The sequence below is a fragment of the Physcomitrium patens genome, chromosome 1 (genome assembly GCF_059467195.1).
Source record: "Physcomitrium patens ecotype Gransden chromosome 1, ASM5946719v1, whole genome shotgun sequence".
Lineage (NCBI taxonomy): Eukaryota > Viridiplantae > Streptophyta > Bryopsida > Funariales > Funariaceae > Physcomitrium > Physcomitrium patens.
In genome coordinates this window covers 26,082,371-26,096,967 of record NC_143410.1, presented here as the reverse complement: position 1 = coordinate 26,096,967, position 14,597 = coordinate 26,082,371, and the positions used below count along the sequence as shown (strand labels likewise).

At 41.5% G+C, this 14,597-nt stretch overlaps 3 protein-coding genes across 10 annotated transcripts; 1 reads left to right on the top strand and 2 right to left on the bottom strand.

Moving 5' to 3' along the window:
• Positions 1–2,323: 2,323 nt before the first annotated feature.
• Positions 2,324–7,557, top strand: LOC112287099 (uncharacterized). 6 transcript variants are annotated; one of them, XM_090254829.1, is made up of 3 exons: positions 2,324–2,674; positions 3,847–6,993; positions 7,200–7,557. In XM_090254829.1, exon 2 carries the CDS (start codon positions 4,211–4,213, stop codon positions 6,404–6,406), a length of 2,196 nt encoding a protein of 731 aa, XP_090110955.1. In that variant the 5' UTR covers positions 2,324–2,674; positions 3,847–4,210; the 3' UTR covers positions 6,407–6,993; positions 7,200–7,557. The 6 variants fall into 6 exon arrangements, with proteins under 6 accessions (XP_090110955.1, XP_073394060.1, XP_024385532.1 ...); XM_024529784.3 differs by lacking the exon at positions 2,324–2,674 and adding an exon at positions 2,691–3,252; XM_090254822.1 differs by lacking the exon at positions 2,324–2,674 and adding an exon at positions 2,691–3,645.
• LOC112287113 (UPF0548 protein At2g17695) lies at positions 7,187–9,561 on the bottom strand. 3 transcript variants are annotated; one of them, XM_024529836.3, is made up of 6 exons: positions 9,293–9,561; positions 8,818–8,905; positions 8,456–8,632; positions 8,066–8,294; positions 7,756–7,939; positions 7,187–7,365 (listed from the first exon to the last, which is right to left on the bottom strand). In XM_024529836.3, exons 2-6 carry the CDS (start codon positions 8,880–8,882, stop codon positions 7,307–7,309), a joined length of 714 nt encoding a protein of 237 aa, XP_024385604.1. In that variant the 5' UTR covers positions 8,883–8,905; positions 9,293–9,561; the 3' UTR covers positions 7,187–7,306. The 3 variants fall into 3 exon arrangements, with proteins under 3 accessions (XP_024385604.1, XP_024385585.2, XP_024385595.1); XM_024529817.3 differs by having other exon boundaries at positions 9,487–9,561; XM_024529827.3 differs by having other exon boundaries at positions 9,497–9,561.
• A 2,176-nt stretch (positions 9,562–11,737) lies between these two features.
• On the bottom strand, positions 11,738–14,050 carry LOC112279943 (uncharacterized). The gene is made up of 3 exons (XM_024514756.3): positions 13,603–14,050; positions 13,019–13,422; positions 11,738–12,894 (listed from the first exon to the last, which is right to left on the bottom strand). Exons 1-3 carry the CDS (start codon positions 13,736–13,738, stop codon positions 12,352–12,354), a joined length of 1,083 nt encoding a protein of 360 aa, XP_024370524.1. The 5' UTR covers positions 13,739–14,050; the 3' UTR covers positions 11,738–12,351.
• Between the last annotated feature and the right edge of the window lie 547 nt (positions 14,051–14,597).

The window sequence follows — 14,597 nt, the reverse complement described above, 5'->3', positions numbered from 1 at the left end:
TATGGAATTATTAAAGCCTTTGACTTTCAATTTTCAACAATTAATAATGTGCCTTATGTTCTTGAGTACCATAAATTATAACATTCAACCAAATAATTAAAAGAATAAATTTTACACAAGATTTAAAGATATAAATAAATACATACATATATATATATATATATATATATATATAGAACCTCAATTTATTATTTACCATGTATTTTCTTGTTTAATACACATAGAAAATCTAATTTTTGTATGAATAAATTGCATTGAATTCTTGATATATTCACTTTTGTATATATATATATATATTTTTAATGATAACCGAATACAGCTAAAACTATGTTAGCTTGCTGTAGTTTGTAAATTAATTGAGGGCTTGTAAATGCTATCAATGTATCCTATTTGAATTATTCTTTTATAATCATTAGTATTGATTTGTAATATGCAGATAGAAAATTAACACAAGTTCTAGTCTTAGTTTTATTTGAATTACATTATATCATTAAAAAAAGATTACCTTATATAATTTTATTTATTTTCAAAATTTTTTAATCATGAATAGGTAAATTTAATGAGTATTTGTATATTTTATTTTATTTTATTTTATTTTTAATATAATATTTAAAAATAAAATATTATTTATATATGCTTGAATATTTAAGATGATAAAATTTAATGTTTGTGATGATGATAATTTATTCTTAAATTTTTGAAGTTTTTATTAATAATCCAACCTACGATTTAAGAAAATGTTGTACAACATTCTATTGAAAATTGTTCTTAGTTATATCTATAAACAAAGTAACTTTGCTACAAGCTTTATTTCTTAGAGTATTGGAAATTAAAAATATAAATAAATAAGAAAATAAATAAATAAATAAATGTATATGTATATATATATATATATATATATATATATATTTATCGTAACACAAAATCTTTAAAAAAAATACAGTGAGCTTTTATGGAAAATACATTGAAATATGAGAAAATAATTTATTTTTTATATTTGAAAATAAGGAAAAAGTAAAAAAAAAACAAAAAAAACAAAGCAAAACAAAACAAAACAAACTAAGTTACACAATAGTATATATGCATTGTTTTACAAAAAGAAGTTTTGTATAATTACATTAGTTAGTAACAACTTATATTGTTATTGTTTTTAAAATTTTATTGATAAGATTAAGCAATTTAAAAATTTATATATTCCAATCTTCCTATTATTGCAATCTATGTTTTTCATATTTTAAATAATATTTTTAATACAAAGATGAAAAGTAGTTGTCAAATTGTTTTTTTTTCTGATACTACCTGTGAAACAAGAATTTAATCATATTAAATCAAATAATTATTGTAATATAGTAATGTATTGAAATCATATTTTGGCTGTATCATTAAATACTTTATTTGGTTGTGAAATATACTTTGCACATTGTGTCAATTATTAACATTACAATAATATCTATGAATAACTACATGCATTTATATTTTATTATTTTATGGTAAAAAGGCAATAAATAACAAATATTGGTATTACATGTAGGATCAAATAATTTAGCATGAGCATCATTTATTTAACTTTAAATATATCCTTTTTTTGGAAAAATGAGAATGTAATAATGTATGTCATATGATTTTATCAATCTATTTTTTTTGGTTATTTCACTTCATTCAAACAAAGTTTGAGACATTGAAATGAATATATATGTAAATTTATATATACGTATTATGAACATAGAATATAATTTTATTTTTTATTTTTATTATAATTTTTATTTAAAAATTTAGTATCTCATTAATAAGAATAACTTAAAATTTTATGGTAATTATGTAGTTGTATTGATGCTTTATGACATATTTTATTAATATCTGAATAATTTTGTGAATACGCTAGTATATTATAGAATTTTTTAAACTAGTATAATGTTTAATGATTCAAATTGAAAAATTATTACTTCTCAAAGAAATTTAAGTAAAATAATAAAAAGTAAATTGGTATAATTAAAGTATATATGTATATATTATCTACTTAGTTCCATGATAAATTCTTTTATTTCTGTATATTATAGTGTTTAGATGATGTTCTTGAAATATGTTAGTTTCTCAACGGTAAATGATTTTAAAAGTAGATAATAACGTGCAGCATAGTTGAAAACATGATTTGGAGTTATAATATATGTGTGTATATACGGAACCCAGATAAGGAGTACGCCTATAAGCGTACGCACCCAGGCACGGCGATAGGTAAATGGGACCTATAACCGACATCGTTAGGGGGGTACACCGCCGCGACGAGAGAATCGCCGAGAGCCTAGCCTGGAATTCGGCGATGGGGGAGGTAATAGATCAAGCTGCCGCGACGTCGCAGCTGCTGCTGCTGGGTTCAGATTGTATCGATCGCCAAATGATAATTCTCGCTCTCGCTGAGGGGGTTCCGATCCATGAGAAAGCCTGAGCTGCGATACTCTTCGAGAGGGTACAAATATGGCCCAGGCTCATAGAATCAACAGCAAGCACATGACACGAGGATGCGGACGGCAATCGGCCAGAAGGCGATCATGTAATGGAGCCTAATAAAATCGATCGGGTGCGTCGATTGCATCAGCAGTTGTTGTACAGCATAGGTGCAGCAGCAATGCAGCGAAAAGATGGCCGTGGTGGTGGCCTGTGTTATTATCCTAACCTGGTAGTTAATTTTATCTCTCAGGTCCTGTTGGTGGGATTGTTGGTACTGGGGGCGTTTCAAAAGTGGGGTCGATTAGCAGGGAATTGCGCAATGAGGAGGAGGAGGAGGAGGAGGAGGAGAAGCGGGAAGAAGGGAGGATGAAAGGGTAGCCCGTCACGCACGATAAGGACTGGAGAGTGACCGCCATGGGAGTGACGGCACGACTAGTGCGCATGCAAAAGATGGCGCGCAGGGCCCTGAAAATAGGATCTCCGTCGGAAATTAGCAAGCTCGCTATGGCGCACAATCTTTTGAATGAGAAGTGTCGATTCACTTGCGCTGCAGCACTGAGTGCGGGGAGGAGAGCCTAGAGCTTCCGGTTTTCCATCCCTGGAATTGGAATCCTGGTCTCTACCTTGGCATCCCCCCTGTGAGCGGCCCTGGGACTTGTTTTAGAGCCTTGCGTGCGTCAATTGCGGCGATCGAGAGTCAGCGACGCGTTGCTTTAACGGTGTTTTAGTTTTTCGGGTTTGGAGTTCTGGATCTCTCATGGTTGCTTATGCGGGGGAATGGGTAGTAGAGGGACGTGCTTTTGGATGGTACGTGGACCTTGCACGCGTCGCTTCGTGGGCGAGGCTGTGGTCTGTCTCTGCTCGAGTGGGGACCTCCATGGGATCACGTTGGAGTGAGGAGGTCGAAGGCTAGATGCTCGTGCTCTCATCGGTCTATGAGAATGTGTTCTGGATTTTGACTTCACGTTACAAGCAGATATAGTTAATGGTGGCAGGCGTTAAGTCCACTTGGTGATCGTGCTGGGGTAGATATATTAGCTTATTCCATACTTCGTGGGCATTTAGTGATAGCATTCAGGCATTGATTTCCGGGAATGCATCGTGTGAGGGAGGAAGAAGCTCGAGCTGGAAATCGTAGTGAAATGGCGTGAGAAGCGATTTCAATGTGCAAGTTTAGATTACTTTTTTAACAACTTATAGGTTCCAAATACCAATGTCACTGACCTTGTTGCATCAACTGAAGCTAGCTTGAAGGCGTCGTTTGTAAATGGGAATGCGTAGAACGTGAAGATAATTTGCAGCAGCAGCATTAGACAAGAGTTTTATGACTTGTCGATGACCTTGTTTAAAGTGCTTTGAAACTTGTAATGGCGCTCATGTGCTCGGGTTCCTCGATTGCAGGTGTAACGCACATTGGCAAAATTCTCATTAAATCTGTCTTCAAGCTGCAACGAAGCAATTCTCGATGCTGAGTAGCTCTTCCAATGTGTCACGCCAACTTGTCATCTCACTCTTTCTCCTTCTGCTAGTTTTTTGTTTATACAGACAGGGCTTCCAAGCATTTGTTCCATTTGTATCCCTGGCATGTGTAAACTCCGGAAACAGTGGTGACACACTGTTCCGTAAACTGGATTTCTAACTGGGAACACCGACCGCTTGATATCTTGCAACACGCATGATGTATCTGCCCGAGGGCCACCCTGAATTAAATTCTGTTCTAGACGCTAACACTTCTGTAATCAGGAGGTAGTGTGTGTTGCATCGTATGAATACTACCAAAGAGAAATACGTTGCGATGGGAGCGAACAGCATGTCAATGGAGGTCGCGGAGAAACCCAAGGGGAGGCTATTCTCAGCAGTCTTACCCAGCGTCTGGTTGATCAAGCTGAGGTCCTTGCGTCGAAGGTCGCAGAGCCTGAAATCGACCGACAGCAGTGAGCCTGTCATTCCCGACTCGGCGCCGTTTCTTCCCAAGAAGACTGTGGAGAACTGTTACAAGCATGGTCCACTGGCATCGGAAATTTGTACTTTCAGCCCTCTTCAGGGTCCACAGGGCGTGGACAGTGATGATCCTGCCCGTCCAGGCTCTGAGAATCACGCTGGCAGCGAGGTTGCTGTGTCTTCAACCCCAAGCAAGAAGGGCATGGTCGTACGCCCCGAAGGGACCACCAGGTCGGTTGCGGTGACCTCTGTCTCCAACACCCCATCCTCTACGACGTCTATGTTTTCCAGGTGTCTGTACAAATCTACATTCTTCTCAGGGATAAGAAATTTGTGTAAGTTGGTGGGAGACGAATCTATTTCCAGGAAAGAGTCAAACCCTTCAATTCAGTTCCGAAAGACGGCTACTCCGACGATGAGGGCCTGGTTCTTGGTGGGTTGTGGGGGCACTCCACGGCGACGTTCTCGTCACAGCAGCCTCGATATGGAGAAAGAATCGGGATTAATTGAGTTGGATACGGATTCAGGGCTGGATTGCATTGAGGAAGGAACGGGAGGGGAAGACTCTTGGCCTAAGAAGTCGGAGTCGTGGTCGGGAGCTAATCCGACGCCATGGAGCTGCGAGCTGAACAATGAGGAACTTGTCAAAAATCAAGTGGTCGTAAAGAAGAAGAAGAAGTTCTCTAAAAGCAGAGAGCTGAAAGGAGTGAAGGTGAAGTCTCCGGCAGAGTTGAAACCTGGGTCTAAACCCACACTTGGTCATCTGTTTTCCACAAGATCCGATACGGACTCCCCACGGAAGATCTACCCAGAAACCGAAGAAGAGTCCGAGATTCACATCGAGGACCCGAAGCTGGATACTGTTCCGTGGAGATCAACCTCTTTTGGCAGCGACAGCACCTTGAATGCTCCCTGGGCAGGTTCTGAATATGGATTGGGGCCTTCCGAAAGGAAACCAGCAACATTCTTTTCGGAGTCCGAGCTTCCGGCGGCTTGCAAGGAAGAAGCGGATGATGGCAACACATCAGATAGTCAGAGCTTGCTGAGACAGAAGGTGCTCGCAGCTGAGCGGCTGCGTGAAGGCTCAAAGTCGTGGAGGGAGCAACAAAGGATTGATATGAAACGAAAGGATGCAGATGCAGTGAATCTCCTGGCGTCACTTGATCAAGCTTTGGAGCAACGCAATCTGAAGAGGCTGATCGAAGATGAGGAGGACAGTGATCCTGGCTATAACTCCATATTCGGGAGTCCCAGGTGCGAGCTGCACAGCTCTCCTGTATTCGAAAGCTTCCTTGAATCCTCCGCCAAGGCATGGGGTGTCGAATTCCCCAGTCATAAGATTGACGATACCAAGAGCACCAGATCAGGATCCATCAGTGACAAAAGCAGGGAGCTGCATTGCATTACTGTGCAGACAGCACCCGAAGTAATGAAGTTGCGAGAAACCGCTCAAGAGCGGAATAACAGAGGGAGAGAGATTTCCCGTGCGGTGCGAGTCAATCCGTCCTCGGCTGCCAAAGCACGAAAGCCGAAACGCCCTGGGGACAAGGATGTTTCGAAGAGGCCATCTCCGTCTAGAAAACCCATTTCGAAGGATACACGCGAAGAGAGAACCATCCATCCACAACGGGAGGAGAGCATGGTGGATCCAGAGCTTCATGAAGATTTCAACCAAGCCAGGAGGAAATTCAATGAAGCGAGAAAACGAACCAAGCAGCGACGATCAAAGCAAGTGGCCTCTCTTCCTTCTCCTCCTGCTTCTGCTTCTGCTCCTGCTCCCAAGCCACCAGCAAGTGTTGCCAAGGAGAGAGTAGCTGTTGTGGTTGAAAGCTCATATGATCCTTACAACGATTTCCGCCAGTCCATGATCGAGATGATTGTTGACCAAGACATTAAGGAAACCGGCGACTTGGAGGAGCTTCTGCAGTGCTATTTATCACTGAATGAAGCGGAGTACCACAACGTTATTGTGGATGTCTTCACTGACGTTTGGCACGAGCTTTTTGAAAATAAGAGTTAGGAACCCGTGAGGAGACGCAGATGCTGCTCCACTCGAAGAAGATTCTTGCCTTTTTGAGCAGAACAACTCATTCGAAGCCGGAAGAAGTCCTGCCTGTCGTGAATGAGCGGCTGAAAAATGCTGTGAACCCGATCCAGCACCGTTTAACCCCACTGGAATCTGCATGCACATCCCTTGAACGCTGGATTCCTCCATATTTTGCCTTCTAGGAGGCTTAGTTTTTCATTTTGAAATGAACGTAGGTTTTGACCTCGAACCGTGTGTAGAAGCTCATAAAAGTCGGATGTGGTAATGTGCATCAATCCTGCCTACCGTCACGTAGATAAACATGTGAAAGCCTCTTAATTTATACATTGATTTTGCATGAGAGTTGAGAAGCGTGCTAGACTGAACTTAGATTTCAAAGCAGGTGATATGTGAACCCAAGCGCAGGCAATACAAGCATGATGGGGGAGGACCTGAAGACAGACAGAGTAGTTAGATAGACATGAAAGAAAGGGTGACCTTCACAGAAATAAGGTGTGGATTTCGGTACGAAGATGTGTGAGTGACAGCATTCCTCTGAAGTTCGTGAACTTCATGTGTAGGTGATGCGTTCGCACTTACTGATGATTGTAAAGATTACTTAGAAGCTGGGTTACTCTTGTCCATGCTATAACTACCTACAGTCTTTCAAGGGTTATGAGTTAGGTGCAGATTTCACTTTCTTCTTTGCTTACATCCATGCTTATATGAGAGGGACGAAGATTGTTGTTATGTACTAACTGTGCTTGCTCAATGGGTTGAATTGCAGGTAGGATTGCTTTTTACCGATGTACGTGCCAGAACTTTAGGCACGACTTCCGCAAGGGCACATCTGTGGAAGACTCGCCACTCCTGTGATTTATGATATTTGTAGTGCTAGGTACATGGGTGCCGGTGATGCAGAGCGGAAAATGCGCTTTGAGAATGTATATCAACTGCCAGAGTGATTGTTAGAAGTGAGTTAGATGTGATGTTCAATATAGATCACAGACGATATGAAAATTCTTGTACATACAATGAGGAACTTTCGCAGATCCTTGTTTGCTTCATTGACGTAGCCGTGACAGATGTTACGCAGCGTAGTTGTTAATTCTGACAAATCAATAAATGAGCCAATATAACCAGTTTTTTTCTTGTGTGTTCGTGACAAGATTTTTTTTCACTTAACCAAATCTCGTTAACAAAGTACACTTCAACCGAAGCTGGATTTTTTACGTGCCCTTGGTGATGCTCACTGCAGGATTGTACACATCTGTAGCAAATAATCACTAAACTTTCCACAGTAAAATACAAATATCATGCTTCTACCTTCACCGAAATCTGACCTGAACCCTGTCTGACTGCACGCTCCATCGCAGCCAAGGATTGCTTGGCGAACATCTTCTGCTGGAGTCGAGCAACGGGGTACCCGGCAAATGACAAGAAGTTCGCTGGCTTAGCAAACGAGGAAATCTCGTACCAGACTGAATCATCCTCCCGCCACTCCACTGCAAACTTCTCTTCTCCGGCCTGACATAACAATACAGGTACGTTCCACCTCATCTGATTTTTGTGAACTGCATGAATTATGACCCTTTCACAGATTAACTAAAAAGACTTTATTGCACTTGCTTCAGTTAGGGTTCATTAATTTACCAGCATGTGACCACGAAGTGTCCCGCTGCCGAAGGCAAAGGCTGCTTGTTGCTGATGGTTGTTTTGATCGACGCGCGATGGGAATTTCGGTGGCTCCTTGGCATCAACGTACAGGACTTGAAGCGGGTTCATGATCCATGCCACAAGCTCATGCGCGCACACGCAGACCTTGGTTCCTTCCAAGATAGGAGTGCTTGCGTCCACAAATGCCCACGGTAGCTGGAAATGCCTGCATCGTACACGCGCTTATGTGATCAATAACCATATTTTGTTGAAAGGAAGTGGCAAATCGAATGTTATCACGAGAAGCTCCAGTGATAGTACACTTCAGATGACTGAAAGAGAAAGAGAGAGATTAGAAACAGAGAATTGTGAGGTATGGAGCCTTACCTCCAGTTTTGGAGTGCCTTCTTCCCATCCAAGAAGACATCCTTCCCAGACCCAAGCTTCACGCTCGCGTGGTTGGTTACAAAGCCGTCTCTCTTGAGGTCGTTGGCACGTTCCCCGGAGAATGGTGACTTCTGAGTGGCGCCCTTGTATTTGGCGTCATAGTTGAATTCACCATCTCTGTCGAACAAAAGTTAGCCAATTTGCTGCTTGCAGCAGTTTGAATATTCCCAGGAACTAATGATTCCAACCACTACATGCTAGTGATTTCTACGCAAAGAGGCTCAAGAAAAATCCCCGGTGAGGGTGCTGAGCTGATGATGGTACTCAAACGTCAAAAGCAGAGTGAAAATGAAATTGAGTACTTGCAGCTATTTAGACATGCTGCTTGGTCCTTTCGCGAAGGCCGATGCCACGACAAGAACAGCATCCTTAACTGCGGCAATGCGTAACCTGCAAAAAGCCACACATATTATAACAATATCATCACTAAGCTCAAAATCATAAACAACCAGTCCCCCACCCTCTTTCGTAAGTAAGGAGAAAACCCTACGCCCTTCGCAATTATTCATTGCTAGCTGAATGATCGCGACCTTCATCTCAAATTACTAGCAATCGTGCAATTCAATTGTCGAAAATTTCGTTCTATTTTCCCACATTGTACAAGTCGATCAAGTTCTCCGACTGAGCCAAAGGATTTCAGAAAACCAAGGGACCCATATAGAGCACGGAAGCTTCAGAAACTCCTCAAGGAGTAGAGACGACCAAAAGGCGACGAATCAACCAGCATTCCCAGAAGGGGAATCCACCCCCTGAGAACGAAGCATCGACGACAACCACCTCAAAACATGACAGAGCCGTGAAACCCTAAGCGAATTCGACTCCATGCATCATCATCGCGAGCTTCGAAAAATGCATACACAAGGCCCAGCTTCTGCCCCCAGTATCGGGCTACTTCACTTAGAATCATGATGAGAGCCAATTCAACGACAATATGGCTGTCATGGCAACAGAGTAGCAGAGAAGTTCCTCACCCTCTCCCACCTCGAGATTCTTCAGGATTCTAATTTTGTCAGTGGACTCCCACAATCCGAGCTTCGCAGCAACATATTTGCTTTGCAACGCTCGCTCGCTCGGCGCAAGCCTCTTAAACTGACGCTGCGCAGAATGACGATGGATGCATACCCGGTGCATACCCTGGTGTAGCCCTAATCTAGGGTATCAATAGTCGAGATGTCTCTTCATTAATTGGTGCAGTGGAACCCCCCCTCTTCTTCTAGAAGGAAGACGAATTCACTCACAAAATGTAACATTTTATTTATATATTGTGCTTTATAGTTTTAGTTTTTGGCTATTGGCTACGCATTGGGGTGTTTTGATAAAACCTTATCATGCTGATTGCTAATATTATTTTATCTTGTGTTTTTGGTGTTTTTGTTAATTATTTTGGTCTTATTGATGGAAGAAATAAGACAAGCATCGGTTTTTGACGAAGATTTGAAGTGCAAAAAAAGTAAAAAAAGAAAAAAGAAAAAAAGTATAATATATATATTCTTATGACATTGAAAATAATGAAGATCAATATAGTGGTAATCTTTTGAGAGTGAGAGTCATTGTTGTCACTACTACTTGTAGCACTAATTTCAAAAAAATTATATTTAATTATTTTTGTCATTGAAATTCTATTTAATGAGTGTATATAATATTTAAAAAAATCATAAAAACTAAAAAACCAACTGTAATTTGAAGGTTTTGTTTATGTTAAGAAAAAGAAAAATCTAGTTTGTCCAGTAATGCAAAATATAATTTGAAGGTTTTGTTTATGTTAAGAAAAAGAAAAATCTAGTTTGTCCAGTAATGCAAAATATAATTTGAAGGTTTTGTTTATGTTAAGAAAAAGAAAAATCTAGTTTGTCCAGTAATGCAAAATATAATTTGAAGGTTTTGTTTATGTTAAGAAAAAGAAAAATCTAGTTTGTCCAATAATGCAAAACATGACTTTGCGATGCATGCAACAAAGGTTTTGTTAATTCATGGAGACTTTGCTTACGTGGAAAAGGTAGACATAAACAATAAATCACATTTTATAATCAATGAATTGGATTTAAAATTATAATCAGATCTTCCCTCTATTGATGTTTTACTCATGTTTATTAATAGTTATATCACAAGCTTTTTGAAATTCAATTTTTTTCCCAATGTGTAATGTCTTTTAAGTATGGCTATTACTTTTAGTCACATCCATGTGTGTATATATACCAATGTATGTACAAATGTATATACAAATGTGTGTATATATTTAAATATATGACGTTAGATGATTTTTTTTAATTATCATTTAACTTGTGTTTGTAAAGGTATGGAACTAGTAGCCATTGCTTTAATCAAAATTTTGTAGATATTTTGTAGACACTAAAAGATATAGCTGCATTATTTGTGTGGTATAATTTCTTGTAACACAATATAGTTGCAAAAATCATAATTTACTTAAATGCCACTAATTAATTTGGTTGAAATCAATCTGAGATAAATTGTGTGGGTGCACTATAAATGCAAAAGTTTCAAGTCCATATTTGCACTTCTTAGAATGTTGTTTGAGCTGCAGAATCCACCAACTTTGAAAAGCAAAAGTGAAACCATTTAAACATGTAGCTATAAACTTATTTTGAAATACTAAACTCAAATTGTGTAACTTTGTGTACAAACAACAAGATTGATTTACATTTTGTAGTGTTGGCATATTGATCGATACAACATAATGTCTTCAATGAACTACATGTGGTATTATTGTTGAATTCAATAGATTGGATCACAATTTAAACACAACAGAATTGCATTCTAATAAAATGTCCTAACAAAACTCAACAGTTGTGTTTCAACACACTCCAAAGGTTTTGCCACATTCTCATCTAAGACAAAACACATTCTAAAAAAATTGAATACTGAAAGAAAATAGCTCAGATAGTACTGCTCAAATAGCATTTTGGAAGGTTTCACTCACAACAACAGAACAGAACACTGTGAATGAGAAAGACGGTGGAAGCTCATCGACAGTCATGAAACGCTGGCTCTCTCATGCTGGCGTTTGTTTTGAACTGTTGCTGTGACATGTGAAGGTGTTTCATGGTTTTTTTTTGTAAAGGGGGAGAACAGTGATGGGTCATGAACTGTTGCTACTTCAAGAGATATTGAAATGATAAACATGAGTCATGTACAAATAGTTGGGTGACAGAGGAATCAAGGGAGATGGGGAGAGAGAGTGAGCGAGAGCGAGAGAGAGATGTATATATGCAACGTCGCTACTACTACCAACGTAGTTCAAATTAATAAGGTCATCGAGAACTTCGACATGAACACAATATGTCGATCGCAAGTCACTTCTCCAAACGGATCGGATCTTTCATCAGGGACGAAAGGGGCCCCGAGTTGCTGCTGTTTTTGTCCAGTACATTTACAACCAATACTACCAACCATTCCAATGTTTGCCCATTGTAAAGTGTGGTTACTGGGGTCTTCTTCTGCAAAGCACTGATGCTTACACCCATTTTGCCCTCACTCATTAAGGAAAATTCGACAAAATGAGATATGCATCAGCAAGACCGAGTCTTATCCGTCTAGTCTAGTCTCATCTCCTCTGCCCGCCCCAAAATAAAGCGAATAAAATAAAATAAAATAAAAAAACAAAAAAAAAATTGTTCGGTACTAGCTCTTTCGTCTACAGCTTGAGTTTGGTCTTTGAAAACGGCATGTATGTCACACAAGCGTCTCAGAATCCAAGGTTGGACTTGGTGCGCTCAATCGACGAGATAATCATGCAGAGAGCCTTGTTTGTAGGCGAGGCTAGTGGGGGAAAAGAGCAGGATATGTACAAGGAAATCGATGGTGTAGCGAATGCTTGCTTACGGCCAATCCCACCAGGGAAGTACGCTCTGCTCAGAAACAATTTGCGGCAAAAAGTAGATGCAATTCGGGATGTCGGGCATTTGGAAGTGGGAGGCGTCTTCGAGCTTCACCGGGAAATTGACTTGCTGTGCAACGTCCCGGCCGCAGAAAGGCTCGGCATCGTCACCGTGGAGCAGGTTGGGCCCCACAAAGCTTTCGGGAGGAAGCTGGTTGCTGCTGTAACCCGCCAATTGCTCGTCTTGAATTCTGGACAAATAGCAACTGTCGGAGACCCTGGTGCTGTCCGTGTCCAGCAGGTCGCTGGAGTTGCTGCCGGAGCTCGTGGACATCTCCTTAGAGTCGCCATTCGTGAGCTTGTGCGCGGAGGAGACGACGTCGACAGTTTGGGAAGATCGCGCGTAGTGATCTTTCAACGACACCGCGATATCTGGTTTCGTCTTGTCCGAGCACGTTGTCTCGCTCTCACATTGTGACGGGTCGGCCGGTGACTGGCAGCCCTGGGAGTCTTGGGAGCTGGTCTTGCCTGAGAGGCGTTGCACCTGGGGGATCATGGACAAAGAGCAAAGGGATTAAGGAGGTTCGATCGACTACAACAAGCCCGCTGGCAGGACTTAGAAACTGTGAGGATTTCAAGACACTGTGGAATGGGTTTTGAATTCTCACCTCAGCCTTGAGGAAATCCTTCTCCCGAAGAGCCGTCTCGAACTCCACCTTAAGTTTCAGGTAACCAGAGTTTAGTACTTCGTAGTCGCGCTCAAGCTGTTTCGTCTTCCACCTCGCGCGCCGGTTCTGGAACCAGACCGCTACTTGGCGGGGCTGCAGCCCCAGCTCCTTGGCCAGCTGCATTTTCCGCTCGGGCTCGAGCTTGTTCTCCATTTCGAAGTTTCGCTCGAGGGATCGCACTTGATCGAATGTGAGTCTGCGCTTCTTCTCTACGCGACCCTCGTCGCCGCCGTCGTCCCCATCCTCCGTCTCCTCCACAGGGGAGTTTTCGAATGTGGGATAAAACAGGCGCTTCTGCCCGCACCCTGCAATTGCGTCTTCCAACCCTCCACCCGATCTCGGAACTGCAGAAATGACCACAGAGAAAACATCCTCAATCAAACACTTTGCCAGCCAGGAGTAGACACCGATTCCACGGCAATCCTCATTTCCCCACACCCGATCACCACAGCAAAGAAGAACCCCCAAACTAACGACCCTGATCGGACCACAAGGATCCCTAACGATCGCCATTGCAAACTCACCTTGAAAGCCCAAGACGGGATTACAGCTCGTGAGCATCGCCAGCATCGAATCCGACCCCCTCATGTCGTTCCGCACAAGTATCACATTTTGCCCTCCAAAGCTACCCAAACTTGTCGCCGCCATCGCCACAGACATAACTAGCCTTGTCGATCTATCACCTCAATCCTTTAAACCCCAAGCTCATCGTCAATCAAACATGTCCTCTGTACCTGAGACCAGATCATTCACTCAGCACTAATCTGCACCTCCATCCATAGTTTGGAGGTGAACCAAAGGACACCTCAACCTCTCCCTCTCCGCTAACTCTCGCACTCTCTCTCCCGGCTCTCACCCACCGATGAACACAGACGATAACAATCTTCCACAGGGCTTTCGCCAATGCGTGCATGGCAAACACCAGCTCCAGCAGAATTGAAGAAAAGCTGACGGGCTCACTGGCATTAGACTGAGGCGATGTTTCACCCCAGGATTGTCATTTATGCACTTGGAAATCGCAAAGACGCTGAACCGGGATTGTCCACGGAGGCCTCTGGTCGGTTGCGCCATCATCTGGAAGAGATTCAAGCAAGTCAATGCTGCAGCATGACGCAGACATAGACGATTAGCGAGGAAGCCGCTACCGGACAAAGCCGGTCTAGACCCGTATGCCGGACTCTTGCGGGATGTAGACCCCCTGGTAAGTCCGACCAATTCTTCATCATCTGGTTTTGTTGAAGCTTAATACTGGGCTTTTAACCTAGTTGGTCACACAAGCACATGATTCCACTCCGAATTTTAAGTCTACTGTTTGTAATTATGATAGTTTATTAATTATTTATCAATTACTTGGTGTCTTCTTGCAGCGTCTGGTCATTCGTGTTCTACATCCAACACCGAATCCAAGAGGTGAAGGAAAAACAGACCTCCGCATATTTCATGTACCAATATAGAAAAACATTATATATATATATATATATATATATATACATATATATGTTTCTTAAAGATATTCATT